Source organism: Bombina bombina, chromosome 6 (genome assembly GCF_027579735.1).
Source record: "Bombina bombina isolate aBomBom1 chromosome 6, aBomBom1.pri, whole genome shotgun sequence".
NCBI lineage: Eukaryota > Metazoa > Chordata > Amphibia > Anura > Bombinatoridae > Bombina > Bombina bombina.
In genome coordinates, this window is record NC_069504.1 from 446,629,623 (window position 1) to 446,648,150 (window position 18,528).

An 18,528-nucleotide genomic window follows, 5' to 3' on the forward strand; every position below is an offset into this window, starting at 1 on the left:
GAACAATGGGGTCCATTATCTCGAAGGTAAATACAGCTTTTTAACCACCAGTTACATTTTTATTGTTTAACATGCTACAGCATGAACTATAGCAACCCCTAGACAGTTGGAAAGATTGTACTGTAGGGGTTAATTATTACAGCAGTATGGAGATTCCCTTCTTCCTTGGAGTAAATAGGAAGCGCTATTGCAAGTTAGATTTATGGAAAAGCCAACAATGTCACAGGTAATGGGCAGTGCAAACCAACCCAGCATCAGGTTCTATTTAGAGAGTTTAGGATAAAACCCACAAACTGGAACCATGTGGTAAAATCCTAAACAGTCAAAGTATAATCAGCAGATTAGATCATTGCTAGATACTTGCATAATTTTCCTCAGAGTACCAGTGTATTGCCACAGTCATTACATTTCAATTACTGATTGTAGTACTAAAACTTGCTAATATAACTGTTTCCATGAAATAACGGAGAAAGCCGTTGATCATTTTATATAAGTGTATAATGTTAAACCTTCATCCCTTTCATTTAATAATACCATATTCACATACCAAGAGTATCACTGATCCCCATTCTATACATTTTGTTTTATGGATTTTGGAACTCTAGTACTAAACTGATAACTTATTTTCTAACAATGCATGGGCGGCTTAAAATGTTTTATAAGGAAAGTAATGCCTTTTAGTTTCCTTTTGGCCTAACCACTGAGGTGAAGCCTAATCAATCCACCTGAGCAAATAAATCCAACCAGCTATTGCTAAGTAAGATTTAATAAAATATTCAATAGCCGTTTGCATGTTCCACGCACAGACGAAGCAGATGTGTGAATAAGGTAAGCCATAAATGGCTCATATAGTGCCGCTCACTCTGCTATTTACACGCCTGATATGGCCAATGTGAGAGACTTGGACGGAAGAAAGTGAGTTCAGAAAGGGGTAAAAACTCAGGTTAACAGCCAAAGCTGCCTTCCTCCACATGTAAGTGCTTTATTCAAATAAGCTTTATTGTGCTTTATGCAGTTTTTAATTTTGCTTATTTTACTTCTAATATTTCCAACTTTTTTTTATGTTTATTGTATGGCGTGATACCATGGTTCTTAAAACATATGTTTGACAATTTATCTGCTTCTTTTCCTAAATAATGCCCGATAAACTATTTAGGTCTCGGTCAATGACTGAAATCTGTATTGACATCCTTGCTTACATTTAGAAGCACAAGTCCCTTAATGCACATGCTTGCATTATCTGGAAAATGCATGTCAACTACAAAAGAGACAACTACAGTACAGTTATCTAAGTTTGTGAGGTTTAAGAGGTGTCAAAGCGACAGCAAGACAACTGATGAAGCTTGAACAGAGTGTGTGTATGTGTGTGTATGTATGTATATATATATGTATATACACAAACTTGTACATACATGCGTGCGTGTATGCATGTGTGTGCCTCAAAAACACCTCTAATGAAAACAGGCAGGCAGAAGTCAGATGGCAGTCATATCATATCTATCATGGTTTTAGGCCTCATAAAACTGTCCATTAACTCTGGTGATTTAGGATGCCAATATGCTCCTTCTCACAATGTCGTCATTTGATGAATCAAACTGACTAAGCTGCATTCTTCTTTGACTTGATTCCTCTTCAGAGTCGGTCATTTCTGCATCTGAATAGTAGCCATCAGTCTCATTGTCAAAGTGAGAGTTTCCCTTGCATCTTTCACTGATCCGAGGTTCATTTGCCACTTCTGGGTTTTGTATCTTCAACTCCACACTCATTTTCCCCTCCTTTGGTAATTTATACCTCAATGTTTTTGGACAAACCACAGAGTCAGGCACTTTGACAGAATTAGACTCAGGCTCAGCATATTTTAATGTCTTCTCAGCATTGCTTAATGGACTCAGATCTGACAAACTAGTTGAACCATTGGGTTTCAACCCAGGTGAATGTGCTGGACCCTTTTTGGAAGCCTTCATTTCACCATACCCTTTGCGGTCTAGTTGTACCTTGACTGCCAATTTTCCTGTCTTGCTGGATCTCGTGTTCTGGGTAACGCGCTTCTCAATTTGATCTGACAAATATCTCCCATTATTCCACTGGACAATATCACCTTGATGACTCTTGAAGACAGTGTTTGAGCTGCTGTTTAGCTGTTTTTTTTTGCAATTAGTCTTCACTTTGCTTTTCACTTTTTTCACAGTCTCAGTGTGCTTAAAAGGAGACTTTAATGAGTTATCTATCATGAGGCTCAACAAAGTCTCTTCATCTTGTAACAGCTCTTCGGAAAGAAGGCCGGAGGTGTTATTTTCATGGTGACAATTTTTCAAGGGCCATTGACTCATTGTCAGGTTCTCAGTAGTAATTTGGACTGATTGAGCCAACCAGCTGCTGAAAATAGTTCCATCTATTGGGAAAGATTTTGATAAACCTACAGAAAAAAACAAAATAGATTAGATTATTATTATTAATATTATTATTTTTTATTTGTATAGCACGGCAAACTTCCATAGTGCTAATTATAGTTTCCAATTTAAAATAATAATGATATAAAAACAAAATACAAAATGGCAACAATAGCATGAAAAAGGTTAAAAAAAATCTCATGAAATTAGAGCAATGTCATTGAAAAATACTGCCAGTAACCTATTAGATATTCCTTTGAATTTTTAATTTTTGTATACATGAAAACAACTTTTCAGGCATGATGTATATGATTAGTTTGTTGTAGGCTCCCTACTATTTGTATTAACCAAAACAATGAGAAATTGTGTGAGCAGGCTTTAACCCCTTCATGCCGGGGGAGCAAATGATTAGATTGGATTGAATTTCCGATGTAAACACTTGCTGAAAAAATAAAATCACGCAATCGTCAATGTGATCATGGGATTTAAAGGCTGGGATCGGATCATGGGGAACTGCCTATGCTGCTAGGCATGCAGTTTTCACTAGCAAAAAAAAGAGTCTGCAGTACGTTCCATGCCGTCCTAATGGCGTTAGGCCCAGCGCTGTTAGGATGGCATGGAACGTACTAACAGCGTGAAAGGGTTAAAAGCTGAATGTTTTCATTTTAAAAATATTTTATGTACTGAAGATAGATAGAAACACATTATGGGCCAGATTACAAATGGAGCACAAAATATTGCTTAAGCAAGCTCGATATTTGCGCTCCACTCAGGAATACCAGCATACACAAATGCATTGATATTACAAGTTAGGTGCATTGAGAACGCGTTGCACAGAAGCTTTGCACTTATGAGAGCATGCAACCATAGGCTCCAATGGGAGCATCGTTCTCATTCCGTCACCTAGCACAGTGAACGGGGAAGTTGCATAGCGATGGGCAGTAAATTTAAGTATATATATATATAAGCATATACATTTACAGGGGTAACACAGTCCCCATAGACCACAATGTAGAGGCACTTTTCAGTACCGTTTTGTTTTCTAACACCCCACATCCGCCAACCCCTAAAAACTGCTTTGTGAAGTGTTTTTTTTATTTAAAAAAAAGCTACATTTTTAAAAAAATAAAAAAACTACAATATACTTTAGTTGGGGGCAATTGGGGGATATTTTGAAAATGAATCAGACATCTGAACTCTTGTTAATTTTCAGAGTGCGAGTTGCTACTGCAAGCTCGAGGTAGCAATAACCAGCCACTTGTAATGGCTGGTTATTTAGTGCGTGCCCGTAAACGGGCGAGTTTGCCCTTTTACGGGCACACAAAAACACCTTTCTAATTTACTTCTATTATCAATTTTTCTTTGTTTTCTTTTTTTTGTTTTGTTAAAAAGCCAGGCGGAAAGCTCTGCATGTGTCGGGACAACCATATGGAAGCAGTTTTGCAAGAGCACTGGATGGCAGATCTATTTCCTGCTATGCTAGCTTTCTCTTTAACAAAGAATATCATGGGAACAAAGCAAATTTGATAATAGTAAAAGGACTTGTGGTTAACGATCGTGGTGTGGTGGTGTAGATAATAGTGATATTACAATCCTAGCATATGTAAAATATACACATAGAAAGTTTAAAAACAAATATTAGATATTAGATGAACACAATAATAATACATGGATCCATGATACAATAAAAACAATAATATAATAAAAGCAAATATCTTAAAAACAATGAGAACACTAATAGTTATACAAATGCATTGAATGGGTATGAAAGAAATCTTTCACAGGATTTGGAGATTTTTGTTTTTTGATTTTGATCACTATCAAGATTTGTTCACTGGTTTATAAGCTTGGAGTCTTCAATTTTTGATTGATGTTTTCATTACTTGATTTTTGACCTCCAGTTTTCACCTCACATTTTTTATTCCAATTTGATTTTTTATTTTATATTTTTGATATTTTGCTTTTTGTTTTTCATTTACTTTTTTCGTCTTCATCACCTGTTTCTTGGATTTATAACATTTCCCATCACACTTACATTGGATAATTTGGAACATTGGATTGATTTGCTATTGCTTTATTGACTTTCACATTTTAGGTTTTATTTCAGTCACTGATGAACAATTTCTTTTTCACCTTTTTTATTTTTCACTGTTAAAATTTTTTGTTAAAATGTTTTGACAATTTTTGCTAAATTTGGGGTCTTCCTATTATTATATATTTTTTGCTCTACTGTTATCGCATTTGAACCAATACCTGGTCCTTTGTTGCACTTCAGTACACCTTAGAGTTGATCATACCCATTCAATGCATTTGTATAACTATTAGTGTTCTCATTGTTTTTAAGATATTTGCTTTTATTATATTATTGTTTTTATTGTATCATGGATCCATGTATTATTATTGTGTTCATCTAATATCTAATATTTGTTATTAAACTTTCTATGTGTATATTTTACATATGCTAGGATTGTAATATCACTATTATCTACACCACCACACCACGATCGTTAACCACAAGTCCTTTTACTTTTTGATATATATTGTCTTATTATATTTATTATACTTCATCCCCTGTCAGACCTGGCCTTTCATTTAGGCGCTCCTTCCACTTACTAGTCAGTTCCATATTGTTTGTTATGGGTAACTGGGGACCCATTTGTTCTAGGAGCTAGAGGTCTATTTTGAGTTAGCGCTGTCGGATAAAATCCCTTTTCTCACAAATTTGATAATAGTGAAGTAATTTGGAAACTTTTTTTTAAAACTGTATGCTTTGTCTGAATCATTAAATCTTTTTTTGGGGATTTCATATCGCTTTAAGAAAACGGTCTACAAAAGTTTTACTGTAAAAATAGATATACAGATGTATAATTCCCAGTTTCTCTAGTACTAGTGGGGTAAATTCCCTCCTTCCTTTTTCGAGTAGGAAGAAAAGTCTTCAGGGCACCATCACTCCTCATATACACCTCAGCTCTTTCTGTCAGTTTCACTTGCAGTCAAGAGCATATTTAAATGAAAAAAAAATGTAATTCTCAACACTATAAATATCTCTTGGTAGTTAAATAAATCTCAAGAGACAAAAGAAAAAAGGGTCTTAAGCAATTTTAGTTTGAGGAGATTGATCAATTGGAAAGTATATACTCTTTTCTCACACACCCCTGTGGTGGCATAGCATTCCATTACTGCCAGAGATTGTACTAAAAGACCCTATGAAGGCTTTCTCCTGCGTAGCAAGAGCTAATAAATATGAGTGAAAGTATGCAATCAAGACAAAGTGGCTTATTATGATGAATAAGATGAGCCTTTATGAAAATGAGCCCATGAGGTAGACATAGCACTATAAGAGGGTGCAGTTACATAGAACAACTAAATTTATTCTTACCTGATCAATTCCTTTCTATCTTGGTGGTGAGAGTCCACAAATCCTTATTTGTGGGAATTCATCACCTAGCCACCAGGAGGATACAATGACACCCTACACCAAGAGCTTAAAATAAAAGAAGAAAAGTGGGTGGGTTTGTGGACTCTCACCACCAAGAAAGAAATTTATCAGGTAAAAATCAATGATGTTTTCTGTCTTAAGGTGGGGAGAGTTCACAATTACGTACTTGTGGGAATCAATAATGAAGTTGTGGATTCCACGAAAATGGGTGGGACAAAAATAAGGCAGGCACCTACTTACCAGGCACTACCACCTGAAAACCTTTCTGTCAAAAGTTGCCTCAGTTGAGGAACACACATCAAATGATACCATTTTGTGAAGGTATGCATGGAAACACTACTGAAGTCTCAATTTTGAAGACCCCAAAAGTAGACACAGAATGAGTTAAAGGGATAGTATAGTCAAAATTAAACTTTCATCATTCAGATAGAGCATACAATTTGAAGCAACTTTCTAATTTACTCCTATTATCAATTTTTATTTGTTGTCTCTGTATCTTTATTTTAAAAAGCTGGAATGTAATCTTAGAAGCCAGCCCATTTTTGATTCAGCACCTGGGTAGCTCTTGCTGATTGGTGTCTAAATGTAGCCATCCAATCAGCAAGCGCTACCCAGGTGCTGACCCATAAATGGGCCGGCTCATAAGCTTACTTTCCAGTTTATTTTAAATAAATATACCAAGAGAATGAAGAAAAAATGATAATAGGAGTAAATTAGAAAGTTGCTTAAAATTGCATGCTCTATCTGAATCATAAAATTTATTTTTTACTATACTGTCCCTTTAAGTATGCTGTAATGCGTGAAGGAGACTGCCCCGCCTCCAAATAAACCCTATGAATTAAGCTCCTCAACTAAGAGACTAAAGATACAGAAATAGCCCTCTGACCCTTACATTTGCAAGAACACATAACAAAAAAAAATGAGGGAATTGACACAAATCCTTAGTAGTTTGCAGATAGAACTTTAATGCCCTAACGACTTTCAAGTTATGTAGCAATCTCTCCTTGGAAGATTTTGAAATTGGACAAAAAGATGAAACCACAGCTCCTTGATTAATATTTTTAAAGTAACCCCCTTTAGTAGAAAACAGGACAAAGTACATAAAACTGCTTTGTCCTGATGAAAAACTAGATATGGAAGCAGGGTCGGCTTCAAGGGGGGCAATGCCCACCCAAATGGAATGTTTTCCCCGCTCAAAAAATATTGATATGATCATACGTTTTTAAAAATAATAAATAAAATAATGAATTGTTATGTAATGCTGCATGCTGGGGGTGGAGTTAGCTGCGGAACTGTGAGGTTGCATCATGCATCTGTAAGGAGCTCCGTGTCTTAAAGTGAAGGTAAACTTTGGTGAATGAAAGCCGTTTTTTAAAAAGACTATTAAAAACAGGGACACTTTCATTCATCAACGTTTACAAAGCAGTCGTTTTGTTTTTCTTTTCACTGCTACAGCAGCTTCCCCCACCTAGAGATCCTCTATTCACACGTCAGCAATGACTAATCCAGCTTCCTCCAATCACAGCATGGCCTCAGGCAATGTCAACCACACTTTGGAAAAGCACAATTGTAGAAAACAAAGAAACTAGACAAAATGGCCAAGGAGCTGCTAGAGCATCTATTAATTCCGCTGGTGGGTCTCTCGACTTATGCTTTACACAGGACATCAACAAGTCAATCTCAGGTAGATCCCAACAAAATACTAACTGAACGAAAATCTCCTGATTGAGTGACTACTCTCCCAAGAATTGCAGAATTTAAAAACTCAAATAGTCTGCTTCTCAAATGTTAACACTGGGAATGTGGATTGCTGAAATGGCACACTGGTGAGATACTGCACAAGCTAGAATGCGAGACACTACCTTCATTGCTAGGGTACTGCGAGTACCACCCTGATTGATAGAAGTTACAACCTTGATGTTGTTGGATTGAAAAAGAATGAAGGAGACTGATTTGAGTAGAGGCCAAGCATGAAGAGCCCTCAAAAACATAATTTATGCTTACCTGATAAATTTATTTCTCTTGTAGTGTAGTCAGTCCACGGGTCATCCATTACTTATGGGATTATATCTCTTCCCCAACAGGAAGTTGCAAGAGGATCACCCAAGCAGAGCTGCTACATAGCTCCTCCCCTCACATGTCATATCCAGTCATTCGACCGAAACAAGACGAGAAAGGAGAAACCATAGGGTGCAGTGGTGACTGGAGTTTAATTAAAATTTAGAACTGCCTTAAAAGACAGGGCAGGCCGCGGACTGACTACACTACAAGAGAAATAAATTTATCAGGTAAGCATAAATTATGTTTTCTCTTGTTAAGTGTAGTCAGTCCACGGGTCATCCATTACTTATGGGATACCAATACCAAAGCTAAAGTACACGGATGAAGGGAGGGACAAGGCAGGAACTTTAAACGGAGGGAACCACTGCCTGAAGTACCTGTCTCCCAAAAATAGCCTCCGAAGAAGCAAAAGTGTCAAATTTGTAAAATTTTGAAAAAGTGTGAAGTGAAGACCAAGTTGCAGCCTTGCAAATCTGTTCAACAGAGGCCTCATTTTTAAAGGCCCAGGTGGAAGCCACAGCTCTAGTAGAATGAGCTGTAATCCTTTCAGGAGGCTGCTGTCCAGCAGTCTCATAGGCTAAACGTATTATGCTACGAAGCCAAAAGGAGAGAGAGGTAGCCGAAGCCTTTTGACCTCTCCTCTGTCCAGAGTAAACGACAAACAGAGAAGAAGTTTGCCGAAAATCTTTAGTTGCCTGTAAGTAGAACTTCAGGGCACGGACTACGTCTAAATTATGCAAAAGACGTTCCTTCTTTGAAGAAGGATTAGGACATAATGATGGAACAACAATCTCTTGATTGATATTCCTGTTAGAAACAACCTTAGGTAAAAACCCAGGTTTAGTACGCAGAACTACCTTGTCTGAATGAAAGATCAGATAAGGAGAATCACAATGTAAGGCAGATAACTCTGAGACTCTTCGAGCCGAGGAAATAGCCATCAAAAACAGAACTTTCCAAGATAACAGCTTGATTTCAATGGAATGAAGGGGTTCAAACGGAACGCCTTGCAGAACGTTAAGAACTAAGTTTAAGCTCCACGGCGGAGCAACAGTCTTAAACACAGGCTTAATCCTAGCCAAAGCCTGACAAAAAGCCTGAACGTCTGGAACTTCTGCCAGACGCTTGTGAAGAAGAATGGACAGAGCAGAAATCTGTCCCTTTAACGAACTAGCGGATAAGCCCTTTTCTAAACCCTCTTGTAGAAAAGACAATATCCTAGGAATCCTGACCTTACTCCATGAGTAACTCTTGGATTTGCACCAATATAAATATTTACGCCATATCTTATGGTAAATTCTTCTGGTAACAGGTTTCCTAGCCTGTATTAAGGTATCAATAACCGACTCCGAGAAACCATGCTTTGATAGAATCAAGCGTTCAATCTCCATGCAGTCAGCCTCAGAGAAATTAGATTTGGATGGTTGAAAGGACCCTGAATTAGAAGGTCCTGCCTCAGAGGCAGAGACCATGGTGGACAGGACGACATGTCCACTAGGTCTGCATACCAGGTTCTGCGTGGCCACGCAGGCGCTATCAGAATCACTGATGCTCTCTCCTGTTTGATCTTGGCAATCAGTCGAGGAAGCATCGGAAATGGTGGAAACACATAAGCCATGTTGAAAACCCAAGGGGCTGTCAGAGCATCTATCAGCACCGCTCCCGGGTCCCTGGACCCGTAACAAGGAAGCTTGGCGTTCTGGCGAGATGCCATGAGATCCAGATCTGGTTTGCCCCAACGATGAATCAGTTGAGCGAAGACCTCCGGATGAAGTTCCCACTCCCCCGGATGAAAAGTCTGGCGGCTTAGGAAATCCGCCTCCCAGTTCTCCACGCCTGGGATGTAGATCGCTGACAGGTGGCAAGAGTGAGACTCTGCCCAGCGAATTATCTTTGAGACTTCCAACATCGCTAGGGAACTCCTGGTTCCCCCTTGATGATTGATGTAAGCCACAGTCGTGATGTTGTCCGACTGAAATCTGATGAACCTCAGAGTTGCTAACTGAGGCCAAGCTAGAAGAGCATAGAATATTGCTCTTAACTCCAGAATATTTATTGGGAGGAGTTTCTCCTCCTGAGTCCATGATCCCTGAGCCTTCAGGGAATTCCAGACTGCGCCCCAACCTAGAAGGCTGGCGTCGGTTGTTACAATCGTCCAGTCTGGCCTGCGAAAGGTCATCCCCTTGGACAGGTGGGGCCGAGAAAGCCACCATAACAGAGAATCTCTGGTCTCTTGATCCAGATTTAGAAGAGGGGACAAATCTGAGTAATCCCCATTCCACTGACTTAGCATGCACAATTGCAGCGGTCTGAGATGCAGGCGCGCAAATGGTACTATGTCCATTGCCGCTACCATTAAGCCGATTACTTCCATGCACTGAGCTACTGACGGGTGTGGAATGGAATGAAGGGCACGGCAAGCATTTAGAAGTTTTGATAACCTGGCCTCCGTCAGGTAAATTTTCATCTCTACAGAATCTATAAGAGTCCCTAGAAAGGGAACCCTTGTGAGTGGTAATAGAGAACTCTTTTCCACGTTCACCTTCCACCCATGCGACCTCAGAAATGCCAGAACTATCTCTGTATGAGACTTGGCAGTTTGAAAACTTGACGCTTGTATCAGAATGTCGTCTAGGTACGGAGCCACCGCTATGCCTCGCGGTCTTAGTACCGCCAGAAGTGAGCCCAGAACCTTTGTAAAGATTCTTGGAGCCGTAGCTAACCCGAAGCGAAGAGCTACAAACTGGTAATGCCTGTCTAGGAAGGCAAATCTTAGGTACCGATAATGATCCTTGTGAATCGGTATGTGAAGGTAGGCATCCTTTAAGTCCACTGTGGTCATGTACTGACCTTCTTGGATCATGGGTAGGATGGTCCGAATAGTTTCCATTTTGAATGATGGAACTCTTGTGGAGGAGAAGCTTTGAAGTCCAGAAGATATCCCTGAGATATGATCTCCAACGCCCAGGGATCCTGGACATCTCTTGCCCAAGCCTGGGTGAAGAGAGAAAGTCTGCCCCCCACTAGATCCGTTTCCGGATAGGGGGCCCTCTCTTCATGCTGTCTTAGGGGCAGCAGCAGGTTTTCTGGCCTGCTTGCCCTTGTTCCAGGCCTCGTTAGTTTTCCAGCCCTGTCTGTAACGAGCAACAGCTCGTTCCTGTTTTGGAGCGGAGGAAGTTGATGCTGCTCCTGCCTTGAGGTTACGAAAGGCACGAAAATTAGACTGTTTAGCCTTTGATTTGACCCTGTCCTGAGGCAGAGCATGGCCCTTACCTCCCGTAATGTCAGCGATAATTTCTTTCAAGCCGGGCCCGAATAAGGTCTGCCCTTTGAAAGGAATATTAAGCAATTTAGATTTAGAAGTCACGTCAGCTGACCAGGATTTAAGCCATAGCGCTCTGCGCGCTTGGATGGCGAATCCGGAGTTCTTAGCCGTAAGTTTGGTTAAATGTACGACGGCATCAGAAACAAATGCATTAGCTAGCTTAAGTGCTTTAAGCTTGTTCATAATTTCATCCAATGGAGCTGTGCGAATGGCCTCTTCCAGAGACTCAAACCAGAATGCCGCCGCAGCAGTGACAGGCGCAATGCATGCAAGGGGCTGTAAGATAAAACCTTGTTGAACAAACATTTTCTTAAGGTAACCTTCTAATTTTTTATCCATTGGATCTGAAAAGGCACAACTATCCTCCACCGGGATAGTGGTACGCTTAGCCAAAGTAGAAACTGCTCCCTCCACCTTAGGGACCGTCTGTCATAAGTCCCCTGTGGTGGCGTCTATTGGAAACATTTTCCTAAATATAGGAGGGGGGGAAAAAGGCACACCGGGTCTATCCCACTCCTTGTTAATAATTTCTGTAAGCCTCTTAGGTATAGGAAAAACGTCAGTACACACCGGTACCGCATAGTATCTATCCAGCCTACATAATTTCTCTGGAATTGCAACCGTGTTACAATCATTCAGAGCCGCTAATACCTCCCCTAGCAATACGCGGAGGTTCTCAAGCTTAAATTTAAAATGAGAAATCTCTGAATCCAGTCTCCCTGGATCAGATCCGTCACCCACAGAATGAAGCTCTCCGTCCTCATGTTCTGCAAATTGTGACGCAGTATCGGACATGGCTCTCCCATCATCAGCGTGCTCTGTTCTTAACCCAGAGCAATCGCGCTTGCCTATTAATTCTGGCAATTTAGATAATACTTCTGTCATAACAGTAGCCATGTCTTGCAAAGTGATTTGTATGGGCCTCTCTGATGTACTTGGCGCCACAATATCACGCACCTCCTGAGCGGGAGGCGAAGGTACTGACACGTGAGGAGAGTTAGTCGGCATAACTTCCCCCTCGTTGTCTGGTGATAATTTCTTTACATGTAAAGACTGACTTTTATTTAAAGTAATATCAATACAATTGGTACACATATTTCTGTTGGGTTCCACATTGGCCTTCATACATAGTGAACAAACAGATTCATCTGTGTCAGACATGTTTAAACAGACTAGCAATAAGACTAGCAAGCTTGGAAAATAATTTTCAAATCAATTTACAAGCAATATAAAAAACGCTACTGTGCCTTTAAGAAGCACAAAAAGCTATCACAGTTGAAATAACAATGAACCAAATTAGTTATAGCAACCAAATTTTCACAGTAAATGGATTAGGTTATCAAAGGATTGCACCCACCAGCAAATGGATGATTAACCCCTTAATATCCAAAAAACGGATAACAATTTAATAATTAACGTTTTTATCACAGTCAAACACACTGTCACAGGTCTGCTGTGACTGATTACCTCCCTCAAAATGAATTTTGAAGACCCCTGAGCTCTCTAGAGACGTCCTGGATCATGGAGGATGAAGTAGGAAGATTGCGACTGAATTTTTACTGCGCAAAAAAGCGCTAAAATAGGCCCCTCCCACTCATAATACAACAGTGGGGAAGCTCAGTTAACTGTTTCTATGCAGAAACAAAAGTTAGCCATGTGGTAAAAATCATGCCCCAATAAGCTTTATCACCAAGTACCTCACAAAAAACGATTAACATGCCAGTAAACGTTTTGAACATACATTTTAAAAGTTATGAAGTGTTATTAATAAGCCTGCTACCAGTCGCTTTTACTGCAGTTAAGGCTCATACATTACTTCAGTATTAACAGTATTTTCTGAGTCAAATTCCATTCCCTAGAAAAATGCTTCAGTGTACACACACTCATCAGCCTAATACCAGTCGCTACCACTGCATTTAAGACTGAACTTACGTTACATTGGTATCAGCAGTATTTTCTCAGTCAATTCCATTGCTTAGAAAAATAATTTACTGCACATACCTTGTTTGCAGGGGGGCCCTGCATGCTATTCCCTTTTTCTGAAGTTACCTCACTCCTCAGAATGTGCGAGAACAGCCAGTGGATCTTAGTTACGTCTGCTAAGATCATAGAAAACGCAGGCAGATTCTTCTTCTAATGCTGCCTGAGAACAAACAGCACACTCCGGTGCCATTTAAAATAACAAACTTTTGATTGAAGAAATAAACTAAGTTTAAAAACACCACAGACCTCTCACAACGACCTATCTTTAGTTAGGTTGCAAGAGAATGACTGGATATGACATGTGAGGGGAGGAGCTATGTAGCAGCTCTGCTTGGGTGATCCTCTTGCAACTTCCTGTTGGGGAAGAGATATAATCCCATAAGTAATGGATGACCCGTGGACTGACTACACTTAACAAGAGAAATATCAAATAGTTCTAAGATGTTACTAGGTAACCTCGCCTTCTAAGGAGACCAAACTCCTTGCAACTTCCGAGAACCCTAGACCTCGCCCCAGCCCAATAAACTCGCATCTGTGATAACTATTTCCCCTATAGATCTGTGGTAACTATTTCCCCTAAAAAGCTGGATTGGGGAAATCCACAAAGTAAGAGACTCTGAATACTGGGTCAAGAATAATATTCTGAGACAGAATTGACAGGTCTCTACTCCAATGCCTTAGCGTGTAAAGTTGTAAAGGACCTAAATGAAACCTTGCATATGGAATGGCATCCAACACTGCCTCCATTAGGCCTATAACCTCCAGACCCTTAGCTACAGAAGCCCAAGAAAGCGATTGTAGATGCCAACATGCGCTGATTCGCTAAAAAACTGTTTCTCTGTGAGAGCAGTCCCTAAAGGTAAGATGGAGCATGAACCAAAATATCGTCAAAATTTGGATCTACAGCAATACCCTGAGCACTAATGACTGACAGAAAAGCCCCCAGTACCTTTCTTAAATATTCTGGGAGCCGTGGCTAGATCAAGAGGCAGATCTGACAAACTGGTAATGTCTGCTCAGAAAGGCACAACAAATTTAGCAATGGTCTAAGTGAATTAGAATATGAAGATATGCATTATTCAAATGTATTGTAGTCATAAACTGACCTGGAGAGCCAAAAGGAGGATAGATCTAATTATTTACATCTGGAAAGAAGAAAATCTCAAAAACTTGTTTAGAGTCTTTAGATCCAGAATGGGCCATTTCTTTCTTCTTTGGAATGATGAACAAATTGGAATAAAACCCCTTCCTACGTTCTGATAAAGGAACAGGGACTATCACTCTCAAAGCCTCTAGGTCCTGAACACATTGGAGAAATGCTAACCTGTCTTCTGGATTCTTTGAGACATTAGACAGAAAAAACCTACCTCAAGGAGGGCATGATTGAAAACTAGTCTGTATCCCTGAGAGCGATTATTAGATTCGCCTTTGGATAAGTATATCTTTTTTTTTATACTGGGGCAGAAAATCTCCTTTGCCACCAGTAGAGTCCAAACCTGGCCCAAACATAATCTTTACTTTAATAGATAAAAACCAAGGTCTGGACTTTGAGACAATGTCCACAGACCGGGACTTCAACTATAAGGCCTGTCTAGTAAATACCGCCAACGCAGTATCCATCGCATGGATGCAAATAATTACAGTTACTGTATCACAAATAAATTAGTTTGCTAATCTTAAGTATCTAATATGTTCTTGAATATCTTCTAAGGAGGACTCAACTGAAACCAGATTATTTAGGGAAGAGTAACAAAAGCATGCGGCACCTGCAACACAGACGATACCCACCGCTGGTTGAAACAACAAACCTCCTTGAATGAAGGCTTTCCTTAGATAGCTCTACATTTTCCTATCCAATGGATCTCAAAAAGAAGTGCTGGCCTAGCCAGAGGAATCGTGGTAGCTAAAGTAGAAATAGCTCCATCCCCCTTTGGAATAGTTTCCTAAAGTTTCAAAGTAGTAAAGGGTACCGGAATTAATTTGTTAAAGCTTGGAGAAGGAACAGAATTTATGCTTACCTGATAAATTACTTTCGCCAACGGTGTGTCCGGTCCACGGCGTCATCCATAACTTGTGGGAATATCTATTCCCCAACAGGAAATGGCAAAGAGTACAGCAAAAGCTGTCCATATAGTCCCTCCTAGGCTCCGCCCACCCCAGTCATTCGTCCGACGGACAGGAGAAAAAACAGGAGAAACTATAGGGTGCCGTGGTGACTGTAGTTAAAGAAATTAATTCATCAAACCTGATTAAAAAACCAGGGCGGGCCGTGGACCGGACACACCGTTGGAGAAAGTAATTTATCAGGTAAGCATAAATTCTGTTTTCTCCAACATTGGTGTGTCCGGTCCACGGCGTCATCCATAACTTGTGGGAACCAATACCAAAGCTTTAGGACACGGATGAAGGGAGGGAGCCAATCAGGTTACCTAAACGGAAGGCGCCACGGCTTGCAAAACCTTTCTCCCAAAAATAGCCTCCGAAGAAGCAAAAGTATCAAATTTGTAGAATTTGGCAAAAGTGTGCAGGGAAGACCAAGTCGCTGCCTTACATATCTGATCAACAGAAGCCTTGTTCTTGAAGGCCCATGTGGAAGCCACAGCCCTAGTAGAGTGAGCTGTGATTTTTTCAGGAGGCTGCCGTCCGGCAGTCTCGTAAGCCAATCGGATGATGCTTTTAAGCCAAAAGGAAAGAGAGGTAGAAGTCGCTTTTTGACCTCTCCTTTTACCAGAATAGACGACAAACAGAGAAGATGTTTGTCTGAAATCTTTTGTAGCTTCTAAATAGAATTTTAGAGCACGGACTACATCCAAATTGTGTAACACACGTTCCTTCTTTGAAACTGGATTCGCACACAAAGAAGGCACAACTATCTCCTGGTTAATATTCTTGTTGGAAACCAACCAGGCTTAGTACGCAAAACAACCTTATCTGAATGGAACACCAGATAGGGCGGAGTACACTGCAGAGCAGATAACTCAGAAACTCTTCTAGCAGAAGAAATAGCAACTAAAAACAAAACTTTCAAAGATAACAACTTAATATCTATGGAATGTAAAGGTTCAAACGGAACCCCTTGGAGAAATGAAAGAACTAGATTTAGACTCCAGGGAGGAGTCAAAGGTCTGTAAACAGGCTTGATCCTAACCAAAGCCTGAACAAATGCTTGAACATCTGGAACAGCTGCCAGTCGTTTGTGTAACAAGACAGATAAAGCAGAAATCTGTCCCTTTAGAGAACTCGCTGATAATCCCTTATCCAAACCTTCTTGTAGAAAGGAAAGGATCTTAGGAATTTTGATCTTATTCCATAAGAATCCCTTGGATTCACACCAACAGATATATCTTTTCCATATTTTATGGTAAATTTTTCTAGTTACCGGTTTTCTGGCTTGAACCAGAGTATCTATCACGGAATCTGAAAACCCACGCTTTGATAGAATCAAGCGTTCAATTTCCAAGCCGTCAGCTGGAGAGAGACTAGATTTGGATGTTAGAATGGACCCTGTACAAGAAGATCCTGTCTCAAAGGTAGCTTCCATGGTGGAGCCGATGACATATTCACCAGGTCTGCATACCAAGTCCTGCGTGGCCACGCAGGAGCTATCAAGATCACCAAGGCCCTCTCCTGCTTGATCCTGGCTACCAGCCTGGGAATGAGAGGAAACGGTGGAAACACATAAGCTAGGTTGAAGGTCCAAGGCGCTACTAATGCATCCACTAGAGTCGCCTTGGGATCCCTGAATCTGGACCCGTAGCAAGGAACCTTGAAGTTCTGACGAGACGAGACGCCATCAGATCCATGTCTGGAATGCCCCATAATTGAGTCAACTGGGCAAGGATCTCCGGGTGGAGTTCCCACTCCCCCGGATGGAATGTCTGACGACTCAGATAATCCGCCTCCCAGTTTTCCACTCCTGGGATGTGTATCGCAGATAGGTGGCAGGAGTGATCCTCCGCCCACTTTATGATTTTGGTCACTTCTCTCATCGCCAGGGAACTCCTTGTTCCCCCCTGATGATTGATGTAAGCAACAGTCGTCATGTTGTCTGATTGGAATCTTATGAATCTGGCCTTTGCTAGTTGAGGCCAAGCCCTGAGAGCATTGAATATCGCTCTCAGTTCCAGAATGTTTATCGGGAGAAGAGACTCTTCCCGAGACCATAGCCCCTGAGCTTTCAGGGAGTCCCAGACCGTGCCCCAGCCCACTAGACTGGCGTCGGTCGTGACGATGACCCAATCTGGTCTGCGGAAGCTCATTCCCTGGGACAGGTGGTCCAGGGTTAGCCACCAACGGAGTGAGTCTCTGGTCTTCTGATCTACTTGAATCGCTGGAGACAAGTCTGTATAGTCCCCATTCCACTGTTTCAGCATGCACAGTTGTAATGGTCTTAGATGAATTCGCGCAAAAGGAACTATTTCCATTGCTGCAACCATCAACCCTACTACTTCCATTCACTGAGCTATGGAAGGACGTGGAACAGAATGAAGAATTTGACAAGCGTTTAGAAGTTTTGACTTTCTGACTTCTGTCAGGAAAATCCTCATTTCTAAAGAATCTATTATTGTCCCCAAGAAAGGAACTCTTGTCGACGGAGACAGGGAACTTTTTTCTATGTTCACTTTCCATCCGTGAGATCTGAGAAAGGCCAGAACGATGTCTGTGTGAGCCTTTGCCTTTGAAAGAGACGACGCTTGTATTAGAATGTCGTCCAAGTAAGGTGCTACTGCAATGCCCCTTGGTCTTAGAACCGCTAGAAGGGACCCGAGTACCTTTGTGAAAATCCTTGGAGCAGTGGCTAACCCGAATGGGAGAGCCACAAACTGGTAATGTTTGTCCAGAAAGGCGAACCTTAGGAACTGATGATGATCTTTGTGGATAGGAATATGTAGATACGCATCCTTTAGATCCACGGTAGTCATAAATTGACCCTCCTGGATTGTAGGTAGAATCGTTCGAATGGTCTCCATTTTGAACAATGGCACTCTGAGAAATTTGTTTAGGATCTTTAAATCCAGAATTGGTCTGAAAGTTCCCTCTTTTTTGGGGACTACAAACAGATTTGAGTAAAACCCCATTCCTTGTTCCACGGTTGGAACTGGGTGTATCACTCCCATGTTTAACAGGTCTTCTACACAATGTAAGAATGTCTGTCTCTTTATTTGGTTTGAAGATAAGTGAGACATGTGGAACCTTCCCCTTGGGGGTAGTTCCTTGAATTCCAGAAGATAACCCTGAGAAACTATTTCTAGTGCCCAGGGATCCTGAACATCTCTTGCCCAAGCCTGAGCAAAGAGAGAGAGTCTGCCCCCTACTAGATCTGGTCCCGG

The 18,528-nt window shown here is 40.8% G+C and overlaps 1 protein-coding gene across 1 annotated transcript in view; it reads right to left on the minus strand.

The window, feature by feature from the left end:
• Nucleotides 1–480: 480 nt before the first annotated feature.
• Nucleotides 481–18,528, minus strand: part of JADE2 (jade family PHD finger 2) — a 1,034,250-nt gene continuing 1,016,202 nt past the window's right edge. Inside the window, exon 12 of the mRNA XM_053717215.1 lies at nt 481–2,416. Within this exon, the coding sequence (XP_053573190.1) occupies nt 1,545–2,416 (872 nt within the window). The 3' untranslated portion in view covers nt 481–1,544. The remainder of the gene's footprint in view (nt 2,417–18,528) is intronic.